At 36.7% G+C, this 22,233-nt stretch overlaps 1 protein-coding gene across 2 annotated transcripts in view; it reads left to right on the top strand.

The window, feature by feature from the left end:
* The window catches only part of PBX3 (PBX homeobox 3), a 230,427-nt gene that overhangs the window by 165,061 nt on the left and 43,133 nt on the right, over positions 1-22,233 (top strand). For both annotated transcript variants that reach the window (XM_079927423.1, XM_079927424.1), the window contains exons 3-5: positions 1,790-2,031; positions 13,803-13,993; positions 20,305-20,440. In XM_079927423.1, the coding sequence (XP_079783549.1) occupies positions 1,790-2,031; positions 13,803-13,993; positions 20,305-20,440 (569 nt within the window). The remainder of the gene's footprint in view (positions 1-1,789; positions 2,032-13,802; positions 13,994-20,304; positions 20,441-22,233) is intronic.

Genomic DNA, 22,233 nt, shown 5'->3' on the forward strand with positions numbered 1-22,233 from the left:
ATATAAAAATGAAACAGAGTCCAAAGTACAAGATAAGATGTTGCTCAGTGAGTCCTTACTTCATTCCAAATGCACAGAAAACTTGGTATGTGGAACTACAAGCATTCTAGGCCATGAGATTCTAGGCCATGAGATTTTAACATCTAACAAAGTGAAGGGAAGAAAATCAAAGATGCTAAATTAAAAATACTAATGTAGCCAATATTTGGCAGTTTCTTCTAGATCTAGAAGAAATAGCAAATACACGTTTGTCTATCTCTAATTACCAGCAATGTGTTGATACCAATTTTATCTGATTTAAGAGAGTTATCTAACTTTTTGGTACCCTAAATTAATTTATTGTCTTAGTATGTTGTGGTTTTCAAACTTTATTTATTTACCTCTGAATAAGCAACAGATATAATTTTAAATTATTGTGAGTTAGTTTTATTACCCAGTTGAAATTATTCTGAAGTATATTTTTAAATGAAAGTGACAGCTTTAAAGTGTTTTGAGGGAGGATATTAAAGTTGTTCATTTGAGTTAAGGCAACCAAGAGCTCTGTCATGCTGTGGGTATAATTCAGGGCATCTAGGAATGAAATCTGTTCTTAAAAAGAATTGATGGTTGTTTTAGGTTAGCATATAAAATCGCAGAGCTGGTGCTCAGTTGAGTACTTGGCAGCTTATAGATGTTACTGTCATGTTAAGTTACACTAGACGCAGAGTGTGCACCACTGTGGATAAACAACAACAGGCACAGACGCAAAAGGCAGACACCAAATGCAGACCTGCAAAATGCCAACTTCCTCCCCCCTCTTCCCCAAGATGCCTTGTAACTAGTATGGGGAACCTGCTTTTAAACAGATTTACAGAGGTTAATTGGGCTGGGATATTTTAGATTATGTTACACATTAATGAAAATGCTGATTTTGAGCTGTCATGACTCCACCGCTTTTTATACCATGATAATTACTTTAAAACTTTGTCTTCTGTGTTGTTGAAAACATCTTGGCAGAAAGCCTGTGACCTGATTAAACCTATGAATTGTCAACTGTGATCTATAGTACTCAGATGAGGTTGCTGACTGGGCATCACTTAGGAAGTTCTTGATTTAAAAGCAAAATTAGATTGAGACTACTGTGTCCAGCACTGTATTGCCATGTTGATGGTGTGTTTTCAATACTGTATGTAGTGTCCTGGTTTTATGGTTTGCTGGCAGTTGCTTAACAAATTCATTTAATAATGTATATTTTTAAAGCATAGCTAATTACCCTTATAATGTATGTATTTCTCTTCTCTCCCTGAAATTACATGATGGAAAAGCCCATCTAATCCTGTTTATATTCTAATTTTTGGACATAGCTTGTGAATTAATTATGGGATTTTAAATTCTGTTTTTCCAACTGTATGGAGAAACAAAATAACTACCTTTTGATGAGTTTGTTTTATATCCTTGGAATTATTTTTTTTCTTTCTCGAAATCTTGAATTTTTTACCCCTTTCCATTATTGCTTAAATCATCTAAAACTGGGAAGATTGGCTGTTAGAATATTCTGAGAATCCAGGGTTACTTTTTTCCAAGGATCCAATATGGGATATATTGAGAGAGGGTCATACTAGAAATTTCACAGAAGTAAGAATTTTCATACTTACTTATGCTTATTGATAAAATGTGAGCAATGAAATTCTCAGAATGAATTGTAGTGCACTGATGTTGTTTGATCATTTACTCAAATAAATAAAATACTCACACTGTTTGTCCTGTTTCTCGCTTCTTCTCTCTCTGTCTCTCTCTCTCTTCCTTGAAGGTCTCAGCATCAGAGGAGCCCAGGAGGAGGACCCTCCCGATCCCCAGCTAATGAGACTGGACAATATGCTTTTGGCAGAAGGGGTTTCAGGTCCTGAGAAAGGTGGGGGATCGGCGGCAGCAGCTGCAGCCGCGGCAGCCTCTGGAGGTTCTTCAGATAACTCTATTGAACACTCAGATTACAGAGCCAAATTGACCCAGATCAGACAAATCTATCACACAGAACTGGAGAAATATGAACAGGTCAGCAGCCGCCACTCTCATAGTCCTACACAAACCCTCTATTGCTCTTCTGACAGACTGCGCTAACTAATTCTGAGGGCTGTGAGGGGTAGGTGTTAACAGAAAGAGCAGAATAAATAAGGTCAATGCAAAAATCCAAGTGAATTGTTGGATTCATGAAATGAAGTCCCTTTGCAATTTTAGAGGTGAAGCTAAACCTGTTTTATCCCATCAATTTGTTTTACTCATTCCTCACATTTACATGCCCTTACTACCACACCTGCAGCCATCCTTCCCCTCTAACCTCACTGCTTGGTGCTCGTCAAAGCTCTATATCATTAACAATTATGCACTGGCCTCATTCATAGCTATTATAACAACTTTTAAAGGGAAGCATTGCATAGTGAGCTCTGCCTGCTATGCGGTGAGCTACAGAATCCTCCTAGGAATTAATTCTTCAGGATTATGCCAGGCTAAAGGGAAGGAGCTAACTTCACAAAGTAAGCAGGTTCTGGCCTTCCTCTTTGAGGAGACCTCCCAAGATAATTACAGGTTTCCTGGGGCAGGGAACACTAGGCATTGTGTGCTAAATTCCTGATTAGAAAGTATGGATTAAAAATGCTATTCTCAGCAATTATATTAACTATACTTCTTTGAATCTAAGATATCTTTGATTTTAAGCCGTATCATGGTGTTATGTACCACCACCAAGAAAAAATTAACTGCCCAATTGAAGTATAACATGCCATTGATAGTAAAATGCTTCCAAACTTCAGAGATGTTAAAATGTGGGGAAAAATAAGTAAGTCTTAGATTCAGTGAGACAAGGTAAAATGTTGGTGGTTCATTTTAAACATATTTTAGTTGTTCGTTTAAAAACCTGCTTAGTTTGAGGAATTCTCACTGAAAGGTAATTTAAAAAAATTATTATGGAAATGTTTAAATGTGCCCAAAATAAAGAGAATATTAAGCTGAATGGTATGAAATTAACAAGTTTTTATGTCATAAACAGTTGTGTATTAGCATTTTTATAGAGTTCAACCTAAAATAAGGAACTGCCTAGATACTCATCATCCAGGTAAATAGTTATCAACATTCTGTCAATCTTATTTTGTCTATCTCCCCTTGCCCCCACTCTTTTTTTGGGGGGGGGGTAGAGTATTTTAAAATAAGTCCTAGGCGTCATGTCATTTCACCCATAAATACTTCACTATGTAGTCAGGCATTTATTAAAGTCCAAACACCTTAGTGTGATGCCCTGGTCAGTTTTGATATTGATTTTTCTTCTAAGTTCCCTGTAAAGTTTCAGTTGTATATGTTATTATTTTCATTGCCTTCTCTAATATTCTGGATATGGTATTATTAAAAAAATGCTGGATTCTGTCCCAGAGGTGAGTGTGTTTTGAGGAATGGTAGAAAGATTTATGTAGCTTTATGTTAAAATACAATATAAATTAATATTATAAGACGTTATCTTTTTTCTGAGTAGGCTTTCTGGGATCTCATACTGTATCTCTAGTCTCATTCATAGGAATAATTTTTGGTAGAAGATATGCAAATAAGAATTTTGGAAAAGTGGTCTTGTGTATATATATGAAAAAAATTGGGCTTTCTGATTTGACATATGAATAATTGAGAGTAAACAAAATAAGTCATGGTTGAAAAGGTTGCCCTGAGCATAAACAGTAGAAAACAACTCTAATTTGTAGTATAACCCTAATTGCATAACTTTATGTTAAATACATCTGTACGTACTTACTAAATAAATACTATGAGTCACCTTGCATGGAAAGATCTATAGTATTAGGGGTCAAATGGCTCATCTTTTTAGCTGAGAAATTAAGGTGATTCCTTACTATCTTCTGCCATGTTTCTTCACACCAGCCTCCTTATTTTCTCCCTTTAGCCCTGTTGGAAGTTGGGTGAATCTGGCGTCAGTCATTTTCACCAAGGTTTTTGTTTTGTTTTGTTTGCTTTAAAAATACACATGTGCATACAAGTTCTTCATAGACTAATCTACAGTATGTATTTTTGTTTTAAATATCAAAGATTTAAAATGTAATCATGAGTCTTATTTCTAGATATGTTCAGTAGCCTAATAAAAAACCACTGAATGTATATTTCCTTTCTCATTTTTAACACTTTCAGAAGGAAAAATATAGATAACATGAAATCTTTGCAGTATTACGGACAAATAAAGTATCATGACTAGTTGGCTGATTCAACAGAAATTTAGTTTACAATTTTTCTCCTGTAGGTTCTGAATTGTTTTAGAAAGAACATAGCAGCATTTAGTTCTCTTGAGCTGTCTTTGAAGCTGGCTTTTATTGCTCTTCTGTCTGTAGTTCCTAAGTTTGTTCAGATCAGTGAGTTGACATAAGATGGTCTTTTCTTTTCATATTTTTGGGATACAGGGCTTTATCTGAAATAGAACTTTCAGGGATATACTTTGGAGTTACTAGAAGGGCTACGAAGAACTGAGATGAAGGGGTGGCATTTCTAAACTAGATGGTGGCATTATTACATTTTACAGATGAGAAAATGAGACTTAGGTGAAGTAATTTGTCCAGTGTCACACATCTAGTTAGTGTCAGAATCAGGTTTTGAAATCAGTTTCTGACAATATGCCTTCTTTTTCCATTGAATTATGCTGCTACTTATGTATGTTAAAGAATAAAATACAACCAAATTTTAAAGATCTTTTTAGCTTCATTCAGCGATTCATGAATTGAACAGCATCTCATCTAGCTCATAGAAAGGAGCTCCCAGGAGCTGTACGAAATGAAAGACTCTTACAGGCAGACAAGAGTGGGACGAGGAAGTGATACTAGCAAAAAGAGGGTCCGTTGTGGCAAGGTCGCCTTCCCTTAGGTCCTGGCAGAGTCTGTCAGGCAGATGACCTCATGGGTGCTGGCCCAGTAGTTCCAGATTGACTGGTTTAAGATTACATTCCTAGGAGACGCTGAAACTTGGGGCATAGCAAAAGTGACTCCCTTTTGGGTCTCTTACCTTGTTTTTAACGATTACAGTTTGCGAATAATTCAGATAACGTTCTGATTTTTCTCTTATTTGCCCATGTTGGATTGCATTGGGGATAGGATCAGAGTAGAGATAGAAAAATAAACAACTATTTTAATCACTTTACAGACATTATATTTTTCCTCCTAAAAGTACATGAATATGGGTACTTTGAGTGACAGAATGCTTATTTGTAAATAGGAAGAACATATATGTTAAGGCAGAGGCTTTGTCAGAAAATTGTGTTGAGTCTTTTACTAAAAGAAATAAACAATATTGGAATTTTAGAGCTGTTCACTCCACTGTGTTTTGCAATGAAGCTGTAATGAAAATGTATCTGAAGCCTGTTTAGATTTAGATTGCCATAAAATTAACAAACACCGCCACTGCAGTAAATTAAAGTACCTTATAAACGCAGCCACATTTACAAAGCTAAGCAGACTAGAGCTACAGTTAGAGCAAAATTAAATCCAAGCTGCAAGGCTCAGCTTTCTGTGTATGTTTTAGGAATGGTACTGTTTTTTAAAATCCTGTCCTTCTTTTTTTCTCCAGAAAATGTCCTTTGATCATGTGTTTACATTACATAGGCTCAGATGTAATGCTTCTTAATGAGAACCATCTAGATTCACTTATAAATGCTTTTGAAATATTAGGCATAGAATATATATTAAAGTAAGATTCTTGAATATTACTATCACCTAAAAGGAAAACCAAAACTTACTTTTGTTGATCCTGACGACCAAGAGGAATATGATAATTTTTCAAAGCTTGCAGCAACTGTGTTGTAATGCTTTTGTCTTGGTTGCACTGCCTTCCTCTTTAGCTGGGAGGAAGACCTGGTTGCTTGTCTTCTTGTTGATTAGCTACCAGTTTTTTGTTTTAAAAGGAGGAAAACAAATTTTTTTTATTATGTACACATGGGATCCCCATATAAGACCCAAAGGCAGCCAGACAATGGAGGCTTATATGGCATCCTGAACTATGGGATGGGACTAGCTACAAGTTTTGAAAAATGTTTTTACTGTATCTTTCAAATATGCTCTTATGATTAAAGGCCCGACTATTAGAATAGGTGAATTCCTAATGAACTTGAGCCAAGGGTCCTGGGAAGCCTGTTTTAAAGAATTGAGGGTCTTGTTTCCTCTGCCTCTCTACCAAAGGGAAATGGATACATTGGTTTTTGCAAATGAAATTTGACTTAGAGATTTGTTCTCAGTTAAAAAAAAAAAGATATATATCATGCCTTATGCAGCTCTCCCACTTTGCTTGTTCCAGAAGAAGTGCTTGTACACAAGCAATTCACTTCATAATTTACAGCTGCTATAACAGAGATGACATATTGAAAGCTATCTCCTATAATTATATTGAAATACATTTTTGCTGAAGGCAAAAGTGTTGTAAGGGTCCCAACCCTCCCCCAACCATCTGGGAACCTGCTTTCTGAGTTCGCAGATGTCTTTTGAATTCACCTCAAATCAGGTAAAGCACTGGAGCCACGCATGTACACTCAGTGTGCTCAAGACCAATTAGGTACTGTTTAGCTAATAGAGGACTTTCAGATTACAGGGGATTGCAGGGGGAATGGAGAATGAGTGTGCAACCTAAACCACTTAAAGGCATCATGGCCTTGTGCTTTTTGAGGCTCTCAACATTGTGTGTTTATATTTGCTGTCAAGATCTCCTTTGCTTGTAAAGAATTTTTTTTAATCAGGTTTTAAAATGCTGATGTTATTACATTAGACATTGTGTAACCCACAAACTCCTAATCCCATTTTGCTATTTTCTTAATAGCAAAAAAAAAAAAAAAAAAAAAAAAATCAGGAAAGGTAAAAGGGTACTACCTGATGTAAACTTTATATTTATTTTTCCCAAACAAGACTTTGTCATTCATTGCTCCAAGAGAAGGGTTTTACTTCTTGTCAGCTTTCACGCTGCATCTTTTCCTTGGCTGGAAGGAGTGTTTGAGTGTTCCCTTTTTTCCTCCAAGTTTCTAGTCTATTGGCTCTTTGTACCAAATGTATCTTTGACCACAAACTTGATTAATGACATGAATTGTTTTATATTTGAATACTTTTCTTTTTTTTTTCAATTTCTTTGGAAGCAGTGTTTGTATTTATTCTGGCAATGGGAAGACACAACTATATTAGGTAATCAGAGTAGGGACTTACTTGCAGAATGACACACACAATATGAATTTCATAAAATTGTCATTTCTATTTTCAACAATAACTCCCATTTATTAAGTGTTAATTGTGTTCCAGACTCTTCAAAGAACTTAACATGTATTATATAATATAATCCTTACAAAACCCTCATGAGATAGGTCCATAAACCACGTGATTACGTTGAGACTTGTTGAGGTACGATAGAATCTAAAAAAGAGTGGTTATATGTATATGTATAACTGATTCACTTTACTGTACAGCAGAAACTAATACAACATTGTAAACCAACTATACTCCGATTAAAAAAAAGATAGATATTTCATCTTTGCAGCTGTTTCTTAGGCATATTGGTCTCATTCTAGTTGGCTTAGAAAGTATCTTTCAATTTGACTCTTATCCTAAAACAAGAATAATTTGTTGATTTAATAAGCATTACATAAATACAAAATCTGTAATACTGGACTAGAGTTACTTGCAAGGTTATAAAGACATCTAGAAAATGGATGCTTGCAAATTAGAGAATCATCAGCTTTTAATAGAGATTTATTCTTTCTTTGAAGAGTGGATTTTTAGCATAGAGAGTGTTATGATCTGTTGTCTGCAATCAGCTTCTCTAGATGGTTACAAAAGGCCAGTTCAGTTTTTAGATTTGATCATGAACCATTTTAAAACTTCCTCAAAAATAAGTACTTGCTCACCGTCTGATTTTACATTTTTATGTTCAGTGATGTGAACTTACAGGCAAGAAAGGGTTTGAATCTTGAATTCACCACCGAAAAAAGCATCACCACAAAACAAACAAAACCCTGAAAACTAATTTTGAGTGTAAATCCAAATACATGTAGATATCGAGGATATAGTTTTACTAGCTAACAAATATCATTAACAACATTATAAAAAATCCATATATTTCAAATCCTCCATTATATTACTTGGTTTGTGTTTTTAAGGAGAAAGGAACAAATGGCAAGGAGAGAAAGGCTCATAATAAGAATTGGTTGAAAATATTTTTTATCAGATGAAGCATTCCACACTTTATGTTGACTTTATGTTATTACAATGTATGTTTTAAACAAAACATACATTTTTGTTACATTGTAAATAGAAATTATCTAGGATGTAAAACAATGCATCCTAGATAATTTTCAACAGCTGGATTAAGAGAAAAAGAGGTTTTTGCCATTACTCGTTATTCAGAAAATTCAAGGAATCAAAACTCTTCTTTCCTAAATCTCCCAATTGACCAAGTTGTTTCTACATTTGTATTGTGGACATTGACCAGAAAATTCTTAACTGACAATTTTACTTGGAAAAATAATAAGGCAATGAAAATTTTTTCCAATGTCTATTTTAATAATATAGTCTTGTAGGTATGACAGAGGATATGATAAATGTTTGAAGTGAGCATCTTACATTTTAAACAGCATTGATGCTAGTGTGTGGTTGGGTGGCCCTTCAAAACAACTCTGCAATCATTTGATCATTCTTACTGCACTTATATGTTTAAAAAATGTATATCTTTTAAGGATCTGGAGATGAGGCAGTACTATGCTCTGCTCTGAAACTGGTACACATGATGCTGTAAATGAGGCTGTAATTTACTTTCAGTGGTATAAAGGAAAAAAATCACTTTGCCTAAAGTGTATGCATCTTTCTTAAGGGTGTACCCGGATTTTAATTATCTAAATGTAAATACTTAACGAATTTTACTTAGAGTAATGAGCTAAAGTGCACACTACATAAATGAGATGTTCTAATTAATCATGTGTGAACTACTGGTTTAAAGAAAAGCTATGTGAATTCTGTGAATGTTGGGCTATTGCCAAATTGCTAATCAGCATTTGCATTCATAGATGACTTCACTTAATAAGTTGTGAGACATTCAGCAAATGTTTTAGGAAATTATGAGTTTTTAGATGCAGAAACTTTTTGCTTTTAACACTTTTTTTCACACAAGCCTGTGGCTGCTTCTTAGAAACGATAGGCAAACATTCATTCTGAAGAGATTAAAATATAGCCAGAGAAAAACTGAGAGCCAGAGGAAAGCTGAAACAAACAAAAACCAAAAAAAAAACCCTCAGGTATCACACACAGGAATCTTGAATTATTTATCAAGACATACACTCTGTCATAGATATATGTTACCATAATGTTTGAGCTAGGTTTGTAGGAATTAGCATTATTACATGTGCAAATTAGAAATACTCCAGTACAGCTAGTTCTCAAACATTTTGGTCTTAGGACTTAAATTCATTTTTTTAAAAAAATTTATTTATTTAATTTATTTGTTTTTGGCTGCGTTGGGTCTTCGTTGCTGCACGCGGGCTTTCTCTAGTTGCAGAGAGCAGGGGCTACTCTTCATTGCGGTGCACGGGCTTTCCACTGCAGTGGCTTCTCTTGTTGCAGAGCATGGACTCTAGGCATGCGGGCTTCAGTAGTTGTGGCTTGCGGGCTCTAGAGCACAGGCTCAGTAGTTGTGGTGCACGGGCTTAGTTGCTCCACGGCATGTGGGATCTTCCTGGACCAGGGCTTGAACCCATGTCCCCTGCATTGGCAGGCGGTTTCTTAACCACTGCGCCACCAGGGAAGCCCATGACTTGAATTCTTAAAAATTATTGGAGACCCCCTAAGAGCTTTCGTTCAGTGCGTTGTTATCTATCAACATTTATTATAATAGAAGTTAAAACTGAGAAAAAAATAAAAGTATGTATTTAAGAAACAATGATAAACTATTATCTATTCACTATAATATTTTTAAAAGCCTGTGTTTGCCAAAAAAACCTCAACATTTAGTGAGAAGAATGGCACTGCTTTTACATTTTTGCAAAACTTTTTAATGTTGGGCTTAAAAGAAGTCACCTGGATTGTTATATGTGCTTCTACGGTCAGTCTCCTGTCTTGTGGTTGAAGTATATGAAGAACACCTGGCCTCACACAAAGATGTCATTGGAAAAGGGAGGAGTGTATTAATAGCCTTTCTGATAATTATGGATACTTTCCTCTGATATTATACCAAAACTTGACAAGTTGTATTGTCTTAAAGGTTAGTTATAATGAATCTGAAATCATATCAACGTTTTGTACTCCCTTCCTTTAAAATCCTTTAAAATTCCTTTAAAGGAATTCCTTAAAAAAAAAAATCCTTTAAATTCCTTTAAACTTGGTCTAGTGTGCACTTTGAATGGATCTTCTACCTATGCATTTTTTTGTAACATAATGCTTTGATCATTTGGAAAATATTGTTTCACTGAATTATGTACATCTTCTAATGTTAACACTTGGCATTATATAATATCAAAATATCATATTTACTAATATCAACACCAAATTATTCAGAAAGTCTGCTAGGAAACTATCAAGCTCAAGGTAGTGGATGCAAGTTTTCCAAAATTATAATTTTCACTTGAAAAGTCAAATTTCATCATTGGCACAACTGTTGTCGGCTGTTTTCCTTGATGTGACAGGCTTGCTTGGTTCATTTTTGAGAAAATATCTGCAAAATACCCAAGTCTGAATAATTATAATTTGTTGACTTCGCTTTCAAATAAAAATGGTGTCCCCTGAAAAAGACAGCATCGGCTCACAACTTAAACTATCGCACAAGTGTTTTTTCTCAAGACAACCATCCTTCTATAAGCAATTGAAGTGCTTTTGGTGTGTTTACCGTTTTATCACACAGAATATTAAAGTCGTAGTCAAGGATTGAGATGTAATAAAATGAATGATTTCTCTTGCTTCATCAAGGACATTCCTAAGTGAAACTGCCTTTTTTTTGTGGGTTTGTGTGAATGCATGGTGATGAAGAATAAAAAAGAAACATCAGAGATTACTAAGTATACTGTTTCCCAAAGAGTTTTTCTTACTTAGTACATTGGTCCACAAGATGCTGTAGAGCTGTGCTGTCCAATACGGTTGCCACTAGTCATATGTAGCTATTGAGCCCTTGAAATCTAGCTAATCTGGACCGAGATGTGCTGTAAATGTAAATATATACTGGTTTTCAAAGTGTATGAAAAAAAGAATGTAACATATCTCATTAACAGTTATCTAAAGATCTTGATTATGTGTTGAAATGTTAATATTTTTCATATATTGGGTTAAATAAAATATGTTAAAATTAATTTCACCTGATTCTTATTTTTTAATGTGGCTACTAGAAAAATTTTACATTTCATATGAGAAAAATAAAACACATTCAGAAAATAATCAGTGCAGTAGAAAAAACATTAAATGACCCCCCATACTTTTTTTCATATGTGGCTCACAATGTATTTCTTTTAGACAGCACTGCTCTAGAGAAAAGAGGTTTTGTGACCAAATTTATTTGGGAAAAGTTGGATATACCATTCTCCTTTGAAGATTTATGATGCATATTGGCATACTGGAAGTACTGAGGAATCCTGCCCCCACACCCCTCAAAAAAAAAAAAGCATTTAAAATTTTGGTTAGCCCCATATTTCCCAAACATACTGTATTGACATTTTTTGGAATTAGCTGTAGAAGTGTCTATCAGAACTTGCTGATTCCAGTTTGCTGTTCTGGTTTACTTTCCTTCATTTTACTAATAAGAAAACTGAGGGCTAGTGTTTATTAAATTATGTAATTTGAAATTATATGAACATCTCTTTAGGGAAAGTATTGTACAAGAAAAAAAGATCTGTACATATATTTCTTGACAGGGTGACCACCTATTTTCAGCTTGGCACAAAATAGTTTAAGTTGACAATATAGTGGGGAAAATCTTAAATTTACTTTTTTCTTTATTATGGTTTCCTTAAAGATGGAAAGAACTTCCGATTTTAGAGCTGCAAAGTTCCTTAATGTTTTACTGTGCCATAACCTAGGACAGTAATTCTTAGCCTTTTAAAATTATAGACTGGCTGAGAATCTGAAATGAAAACAAACAAAAACCCCACAGATTGTCTCCTCGGGAAAGACAGATGTGCACACAACTTGAATAAGATTTCATGGAGTCATGGGCATTCTAAACCTATCCATGGACTGCAGGTTAAAAATCCTTCACTTACAAAGGTTCAGGGATAATGTATTTACAGATATTAATCAACATTACTCTTGAATTATAATACAAAACCCCACCAAGCCATAGATGTTTATTGGATGCATACTGTGTGTGTTGCACAAATCTATACTCTGAAGAACCCCAGAGTCACCACTCACAAGGAACTTTAAAATTCTTAAGACTTAAACATATTTTAAAAAAAACTTTGGTAAGCCAGACTCATTTTACCTCACCTTAGAAATATTTATATAAAAGCTCCATAAAAGCTTAAAGTAACTGAAACAGCCAGTGTACTTAAAAGGTTAGTTAGTTCTCTAATGAGCAGTTAGAAAAACCATCATGTGCTGTATGTTCGGGATATCTGTAGGGAAGTGGACATTATTATATCTTCAGAATGCATCTTGCCATGATCAATGATTGTTCTGTCTGCTCACCCTACTAGAGGCATCTGTGCAGTAAGGTGCAGAATCTCCTGTCTTTTTTTTTAAACAAAAATGCCAGAAGATGTTCTTTTTATCCAGAGATACAGACAGATGCTTTATTTACCAAGGCAATACTGGATTTCTTTGTAGGCCCAGTTATGTGGTTTTATAGATCTAAATATAGGTGGGCTGAAAGAGACAGGGACTGAGGATTGTTAACTAAAAAGTTTGAGACCCAAATCTGATCCTTATTTTCCTGCTGCCCCTCCCCTGAGGAGCTGAGCTGCTTTACCCATGTTTTAGGAATGGCATATATCCACAAATAAGGCCCACACCACAGCTAAATTATACTAGGACATTGGCATGGTATCAGAGGCCCTTTACATGCTAGTGCAAATCTGAATTCCCTCTTCTCCTTTACATATTCTCTCTGTCCCTGTGGACTTGCTATATACCATGATTTCCAGGATATTTTCTTGTGCCTGAAATTCCTCTTGATTTCCACCTTTATTCCACCTTTCAAAAATCTTACCCATCCTTTAAAGCCCTAATGTCACTTTTCCCATGAAGTGATCTCTGCTTCCAGATGAGAATATTTCCTCCTTGGAACTTAGGAAGCACTTACTCATATTTTCCTGTGATACTTTACATGGTCTGCTTTGTTTAAGAATTCGTTTTTTATATATTTTATTGCACTGAAAGTCAGGTCCACATCTTGCTCATTTTTGTGTCCTTAATCGCTCTTGGAGGAGTTTGAACTTCATAGTGTTTCAGTAGACATTTGTGGAATAAATGTAAAACCCCAAAGAAAATAGGAGGTACTTAGTATTAACAATTAACATATATTTGTACTTACATATAGCAGTTGGTAGAGAGCATCCTCCAGTGGGAAAACCTCATCTTGGAACAGGGACACCACAAGGGTGGTGGGAAGGGCAGTTGAGTGCTGTGCTTCCCTTGCATGCCTGGCCATTCATAGTTTCAGAATTCTTGCGCCCCATCTAACTATCACTGCCATTTCACAAGTGTCTTAGTTTTCATTTTACCCTACCTACTGCATAATGCCATTGGCAACTGCAAATGAGGTAGAAATTCAGATGAGTTAATGTCTGGGTGTGATAATACAAAATACCAGATTCCTAAGGAGTGATTTTTTTCCCCTTACAGGCATGTAATGAATTCACTACACACGTGATGAACCTTCTCCGAGAGCAGAGTAGAACACGTCCCATTTCCCCAAAAGAGATTGAAAGAATGGTGGGCATCATCCATCGAAAATTTAGTTCCATTCAGATGCAGCTCAAACAAAGCACTTGTGAAGCAGTTATGATTTTAAGATCAAGGTTCCTTGATGCCAGGTATGTGAGGCCACAAATCTATTGCATGGCTTTTTATTTTCACTCTTTGTGTATTATTTTCTGTAATCCTGGCCAATTGGTCTTAGATTCTTCTTTAATTTGGCTATAAGAGCTCTTCTCTACATTGGACAGGTAATTCACCTCATGGTGCCTGCACTGTCAAGCCTCTTCTTGTCTGGGGGTGGTAGTGCTATTAGCTGCCAATTTGGTGACTCAGGAAACAAATAGGATTAGTGCCACTACTAATGACTTAGTAATACATAGCCTTTCTTTCAGTTCTGATGCTAAAACGTATATTTAAGGATAATGTTCAGTATGTAACTTTGTTTTAATGCAGGTTTGTTTTCTAAGAACTTCCTGATGTTACGTTGCTTGTGCATATTAGAAAAAAAGTACTTGGAGATACTGATATTCCTAAGAAGGAAGTGGTATTATAGTTACCACAAAACCCCAAACTCTGTTTTTCCAAATCAAGAAGAAAGCCTGCGAGTTTCCCCTCTCAGGATACATATTTCCCTTTTATCTGAAGCTGTCACCAAGTTTCACAGGAATTAGGTAATAAATTGTATATGGTGTGTTAGACCTACTAGGTGACATAACAGAGGAACTGTCAAGTTCCTACTATATGCTGCCTCTGCAGAGATGCCTCTTGGGCATTGCTAAAGCTTGCAGTCAATCTTCAACGGTGGAAAGGGGTTTCTATTTTGTTTTGTTTTCTCTCCCTTGGAATCTCACAGAGGTGATGATTATCGTCCAAATTTTACAATATTAAAGAAAATAGGTTAGCATCTCAACTGGAAAACAAGATGTGAGGAACAATCTTCATGCCAGAGCTCTTCCTTAGAGCCGAATAAGGAAACATATGCCACCTGATTATACTCCCGTTCTCCTGGTTAAGCCAAGCCCCGTATCGCCTTTGGTTCCTCCTTCTTCCGTACTGAATTAGTCATTAGAACTCACCAGTGCTTTGTTTTCAACATTTCTCGTTCTAGCTCTTTTTTTCCTTCCATACTTGCACTGCTCAGTTCACGTTCATCTTTTTGTATCTAGACTACCACAGTAACTTCCCACTATTCTCCCTGCTTCCCGTCTTACTCTTCTCCCACTCATCCTCCATGGCCCTCTTATGATGCCCTAATTGCTTTACTTAAAAACCATAGCAGCTTTTCTTTTTTTTTTTTTGCGGTAAGCGGGCCTCTCACTGTTGCGGCCCCTCCCGTTGCGGGGCACAGGCTCCGGACGCGCAGGCTCAGCGGCCATGGCTCACGGGCCCAGCCGCTCTGCGGCATGTGGGATCCTCCCGGACCGGGGCACGAACCCTCGTCTCCTGCATCGGCAGGCGGACTCTCAGCCACTGCACCACCAGGGAACCCCATAGCAGCTTTTCAATGCTGGGTAACTCACATGCACACTACTTAACCTGGCATTTGAGGCCTTATGTGACCTGCCCCCGCCCAAATTACTTTTTTGTTGTTGTTAAGATTTAAGTTTTATTTTATATTTTTCCTATTTAACCAAGGTCACTATGGAAACGTTGTAAAATGTATAGAATAGAAAGAAGGACGAGGGATAAAAGACAATCACTTTTTTACTACCCAATGGAAAAAAAAAGTCACTGTGAACGTTTTAGTATATTTCTTTCTGGTTTGTGGTACTTTTTTTTTTTTAAATGTTCTTTGTGATGGTACAATATGCATAATTTGGTTTGCTTTTTAAAAAATTTACCATGGGGCTTCCCTGGTGGCGCAGTGGTTGAGAGTCCGCCTGCCGCTGCAGGGGACACGGGTTCGTGCCCCGGTCCCGGAGGATCCCACATGCCGCGGAGCGGCTGGGCCCGTGAGCCATGGCCGCTGAGCCTGCGCGTTCGGAGCGTGTGCTCTGCAATGGGAGAGGCCACAACAGTGAGAAGCCCGCGAACTGCAAGAAAACAAAAAAATTTACCATGAATAGGTAAACATTTTTCATATAGTATAAACTCCTATTTTAAATGTTAATTGCTGAAGTCTACCAGATGGATATATGATAAATAATTAACTTAGCCATTTCTTCATTTTTGAGCATTTAGTTGTCCCTATTAATTTCCATGATAACTTCTTCCTTCCTTCCAATTCCTTTCTTCTTTCCTTCTACAAATATTTATTTGTGCTGAGGCTATAAAGGTAAACAGGATAGGTTAACATACTCGCCCCAATTGACTTTACATTCTACTTGGGGAAACAGACAATAAACAAGTAAACAAATATGCTGTAGTATTCTGTTCAATAATGTAATGAAATGTGATAGAATGGTAAGTGCCATGAGGAAAAATAAAAGCAAGGTAAAGGGAGAGAAAATGATGGAGGGAAGGTACTATTTTAGACAGATTTTTATTGGAATTAGTCTTCCAGTGAAAATCTTTATGCATTCAACCTTTTTGATCTTTAGAATTATTTCCTAAGGATTAATTCTCAGAAATGGTATTATTAGATCAAAATGTGAACATTTTTAGTGCTCTTAATATATCACTAAATTGTTCTTTCCTGTGTTTAATCCAAAATGCGATACCTCTTGGTCTCATCTGTCTCCTCTGGCGAGAATTCTTCTCTTCTGCCTAACCACCTCTTCCACCACCACCCCTCAACCTCCACCTCCAGCCTTCCACAGCAAACCCTGTTCTCCCAACCATTTCCCCAACTTGGTCACCAGTAATGAATTGTCATCTGTGAGGGTGTGTAGCACGGAGCCTGGAACAGAGCTGGTGCTCATGTTGGTTGCATTAGTGAGACCTTGCTCAGCCTTTCAGGCCTGGCCTAAATGCTCCCTTTTTAGGAAGCCAACTTTAAGCACTCCACTGGACTCGTCCTTGCCGTCTCTTAAACACTGATACTATGTTTATACAATTTTCCAGACCGAACTTCATGCAGACTGCCTTTATTGCAGTTTTTCAGGATCATTTCTTCTCTTCCCGAGTAAGTCACATCGTCATTGAAAGCAATGGCCAACCAAGTCTTACACGTTTAGATTCCCCACAATTCCAGCAACTGTCTTCCACATAGTAGGCTGCAGAAAAATAATTTGTTGACTAACCAGATGAATGAATATTTCCACTTACTACTTATAATAGCTCAAAGAGTTAAGGAAGTAGCATCAGAAAACAAAAAACATTTTTAAATTGTCAACGTTGAGCATTTTAATTAAAAGCATTACATAACAAAGATATTTAAAAGTACTTTCTTCAGAAAGGAATCTTTTCTAACACAATTGCTATCCTTATTTCTGCGGATACTTTCCCATTCTTATCAACATGCATGCTCTTTTTTTTAAAAATAACTGCATTCATAATGTATACACCTAAATGATTTATTTTTCTTCCAAGAAGAGAAAGTAAGTTAACAAGCCAGAGTGAGCAGAGCCAGAGTGAGATGGTGGCAGAGCTTGGAGCAGAGCCCCTTCTCCCACAGAGACTGCCATCAGTAATGTTGTGATGCTGATGGGACACAGCCCTGGGACTGATGCACCACTGCACACTGGCCTGAGGCATAGCCATTTAGAGTGTGGTGAACCCTGGGGGGGAATGAAACTTAGGGGAAATGCTTAATGGGCATTTTCTACAGAATGTTTTTCTAAAAAATAAATGAAGTATTAGACCGAGTTCTCTCTTATGCCTTCAAGTGAATGCAAATACTGAGTTTTGCTTCCATCTACTCTTGTAGTGCCTCTTAGCAAGCCCTCTACACTGAGAAGGCACGGTTTTTCTGCTCTAGGCAAACATGCTCATTCAGATATATGATTCCCTTGCTCTCTCTGGCTTTTTGTAAAGCCATACTCACATTTTCTTGGTAATTGGACAAGCCGAAGTATGTACCGGTACAGAACAGTTAGGAATAAATTTGTGTAGGTCCCTCTACTCTTCTAGTAGAAGTGCTGTAGTTTGGATGCAGCCAGACTGCCTGGGGTAAGGTATTCTGTTCCGCCCATAAATTTGTTCTCTGAGGTTTTTTGATGTTTTCTAAAACCACTCCTAGGTAAAGTCGATAAATGAGCCAAACTTATTTCTGCTTTCCCAATATGTTTCTGCTCATTCCCCCTTTTGTAAGTCCTCATTTTCCAAAGAAATGCCCTTGTGTGATCTGCTCCACTGTACCCGGTCTTGCTGCTGGATTTCATGTTTTAGACTGAGTCACAAGCTCACATACTTACATATAACGGAATTGAGGGGAGTGGCTGGATGAGGGGCAGTGAGGATTAGAGCAGATGGGTACATATCTGAGGGGACAGCCATCACTTAGCTTTAGCCTGTGGTTGCCTTCTGATGATGTGGGCCTGGTGTGGCTGATCTTCCAATTTTTCATAAGAAGCCAGAAACTTAGATTTTTATGCTCATTATTGTGTTGTCTCAACAAACATTATCTGTGGGCCAGGTAATTATCTGTAAGTTTGACAGTTTCAGTATCTATTCTAGACCTTTTCCATCCTATTCACCCAGCTACCCACTCATCAGACTGTGCCTTTTCAAAGTGCCCCAGGTCAGGGCTTTGTTTTTCTTGTCAAGCAATGCCTGACTCCTGCAAAAATGCTGATTGCTATTCTTGGTGTACTTCTCTTTCATCTGTCTTCCCTCACCACCTCCCCCATGCAGTTCATCATCACATCCTGTTGATTTTAATTCCCAAATAGATCCTGAATCTATTCTTCATCCCTCAGGAAACAATGGTTTAACCTTCCAAAAAATTATTGAAATTAAGAAGTTTCAGGGCTCATAACTTGAGATGTTTTGATCAGACCGAGATTTCTTGCTCCCTTGACTCTCCCTGAATGTTGAAACATAGATCACATACTTAACCTGCCACATTAGTGACATCATTTTAACTAGAAGAATCTCATAGGGTATACACATTTACAACTGCCTACTGACGCTGTCTTTCCTGAGTATAGGATATCACAATTAAGATCATTAAGATTATTTGTAAGGCAATATTAAGAAAATTGTTTGGGGAAAGTGTTTTCCAGTTACTGGAGAATTTAAAGTGAAATCTGACAGATGCTAATTTTCAGGCTGGAATTCTTTAAAATCTTCAAAATAAAACCCAAATGTAAATGACATTTTTGCTATTTGAAATAAATTGTCAACAAATACTTGATCTTCTGACATTCTGCCACCCCCTCCCAGTAAAAACAAAGAATTTGTCCTCCCCTACTCTTTCCCTGTTAAGCAAACCATACCTCAGTCCAGGCAGTTGGCTGAAGCAGAAAAATCCAGAAATCCTTGATGTATTTTTTTTTCCTTACCTTCCTTCTCTGTCTTCCCCACCCACCCACCCCCCATCCAATTTATTATCAAGTCCTATTGCTTTTGCCTTTCAAATTGACCTTGAATCTTTTTATTTCCATTATTCTCTCCCTATGCCAAGTTACCATCATCTCTCAGTTTGACCACTGTAGTTGTCTCCTTAAATATCTCTACATTTCCTTTCATCCCCTCCTTCAGCTATTCTCAGTAGTCAAAATAATCTTTTTAAAATGTAAAACTTAAAACCTTTAATACTTCCGACTGCACTTAAAATAAAATTCAGAAATCTATATGGGGTCCACTAAGCCTGTGTAATCTGGCCCTTGTCCATCCTTCCAGACTCATCTCACATATTCCCTGTTTTTAACTGTGCTCCAGCCTCCTCTAGCACTTTGGACTTTCCGAGCTTTTTTCCTGTTTGAAGACCATTCCCTCTGCTCATTCCTCTTCCTTCTACTCTTTGTCTGACTAAGTTATACACATTCTCCAGGCCTCAGATTAAATGTCACTCTTCCAAGGAAACCTTTCCTGACTCCATAATCTGTGTTAGGTTTCCTTCTTAGACACTTTCATTATACATTATACTTTTCCTTCATGATACTGGACATAGTTACTGTAATTTATAATTATTAATTTCTGTGTTGCTTGTCTAATGTTTTTCTTTCCCCTAACTCTCTACTCTCTCTCTTAACCCTCTAATCCCCTGTGAGCTCCCTAATAGACCTCTGTTTTGTTCCAACTGGATCCTCACTGAGTATCTAGAACACATTAGATCCTCAATAAGTATTTGTTGAACAAATTAAAGGATGAAGTTAATTGTGCTTCACATTCTAGTATTTTTCTTAGTTATCCTACATCTTCACGTGAGTTGGATAGTTCTTTGGAGGATGCAAAGAGTATAATTTACAACATCATGGTGATTAATTACACCCTAAGAATGTTTAAAAACAGAAAGCGAACTTTTTTGTGTGATCCTAAGTAGTACATCCCTCTTTGGTTAATGTTGATTATAACGACAATTCTCTTTTTGGTTCTTTCATAGACGAAAAAGGCGTAACTTCAGTAAACAGGCCACAGAAATCTTGAATGAATACTTTTACTCACACCTCAGCAACCCCTACCCCAGTGAAGAAGCCAAAGAGGAGCTGGCCAAGAAATGCAGCATCACAGTGTCACAGGTGCAACAGGACTCCATGGGTCTGTCTTGTTTCCCCGTTGATTATAGGAACCCTATTTCCTCTTCAGGGCATTCTTATCAAATTTCATATCCAAATGTTTCATCATCAAAGGAGATATAAAGAAAATATAGATATTTCCACATTTTTATGCGAGCTTTTAAAGCTTAGATAATTTCTTTTAATCCTAAATGTCAAGGAGTCTAGATAATCACCTGCTGCCCTAGTGGAAATCTATAGAAAAAACATAAACATGCCATGGGGAGAGACGTGGTTTTACACTTACGTGACTCTTCAGTATGGCATGTAGTTCTGCTTTCCTGATTTAGATGACTGGTCTAAGCTTCCACCAGTGAGAAAGCAATTTACTTGTTGCCAAAAGGAAATTTAATATAGCCCTATGGTGAAAGTTTGAGGAATTCACCAAGTCCTTTCCTGAAAACCATGCTATGATATTTGGGTCTCAAAGATTTCTTTGCTTTCTTGTTATCCATTAAATAGAAGAATTAAGTTCATGCCTATCCCCACTTTTTTTGTTTTTGTTGTTTTAAATGTCTGTTTGTAATAAATTGTGCCCCTGAAGTTAGCTGTCATCTTCTAACAAAAATACACTTAGTTTTAGGCAGATAGACTTGTATTTTAGATTGAGGGTTGGAAACAAATAATTAAGCAAGCAACTGTACCTCCTTAAAAAATAAATATATCCTATTGGAATTAGCTCTAAAATATAATTTATTTAATACTCATATTGTTGTTTATAGATTGTCATTTGAATAACATTTCTTCATAGCATGCAAATGTGGTAGTCACCAACCAGTTCTTGGAGTGGCACTTAAGGAAAAGCTGACCCTTTCCAGAAATTTCAGTGGTCCCTAGAGGTCACATGACATAAATTTTAAAGTAGCCTCTAAATAAATACTCCTATATATTTGAAGTTCAAGATTCTAAAGATCCCCTTCACATTCCAGTGAAAGTTTCATATTAGTATTTTATTTTAATTTTATTTTAATTTATTTATTTTTATTGAAGTATAGTTGATTTACAATGTTGTGCCAGTCTCTGCTTTACAGCAAACTAACTCAGGTATACACAGACGTTCTTTTTTTTATATTCTTTTCCATTATGGTTTATCACAGGATATTGAATATAGTTCCCTGTGCTATATAGTAGGACCTTGCTGTTTATCCATGCTATATATAATAGTTGACATCTGCTAATCCCAAACTCCCAGTCCTTCTCTCCCCCACCCACCTCCTCCTTGGCAACCACAAGTCTGTTCACTGTGTCTGTGAGTCTCTTTCTGTTTTGTAGATAGGTTCATTTGTGCCATATTTTAGATCCCACATATAAGTGATATCATATGGTATTTGTCTTTCTCTTTCTTTCTTTCTTTCTTTCTTTCTTTCTTTCTTTTTTTCAGTATTTATTTATTTATTTGGCTGCACCGGGTCTTCCTGGCGGCACTCGGGATCTTCGTTGCCACAGGCAGGGTCTTCGTTGTGGTACTTGGGATCTTTTAGTTGCAGCACATGAACTCTTAGTTGCAGCATGTGGGCTCTAGTTCCCTGACCAGGGCTCGAGCCCGGGGCCCCCTGCATTGGGAGTGCAGAGTCTTAGCCACTGGACCACCAGGGAAGTCCCTGTCTTTCTCTTTCTGATTTACTTCACTTAGTATGATAATCTCTAGTTGCATCCACATTGCTGCAAATGGAATTATTTCATTCTTTTTTATGACTGAGTAGTATTCCATTGTATATATGTAGCACATCTTCTCTATTCATTCGTCAATGGACATT

This window comes from Stenella coeruleoalba (assembly GCF_951394435.1).
Source record: "Stenella coeruleoalba genome assembly, chromosome: 7".
NCBI classification, from domain to species: Eukaryota; Metazoa; Chordata; class Mammalia; order Artiodactyla; family Delphinidae; genus Stenella; species Stenella coeruleoalba.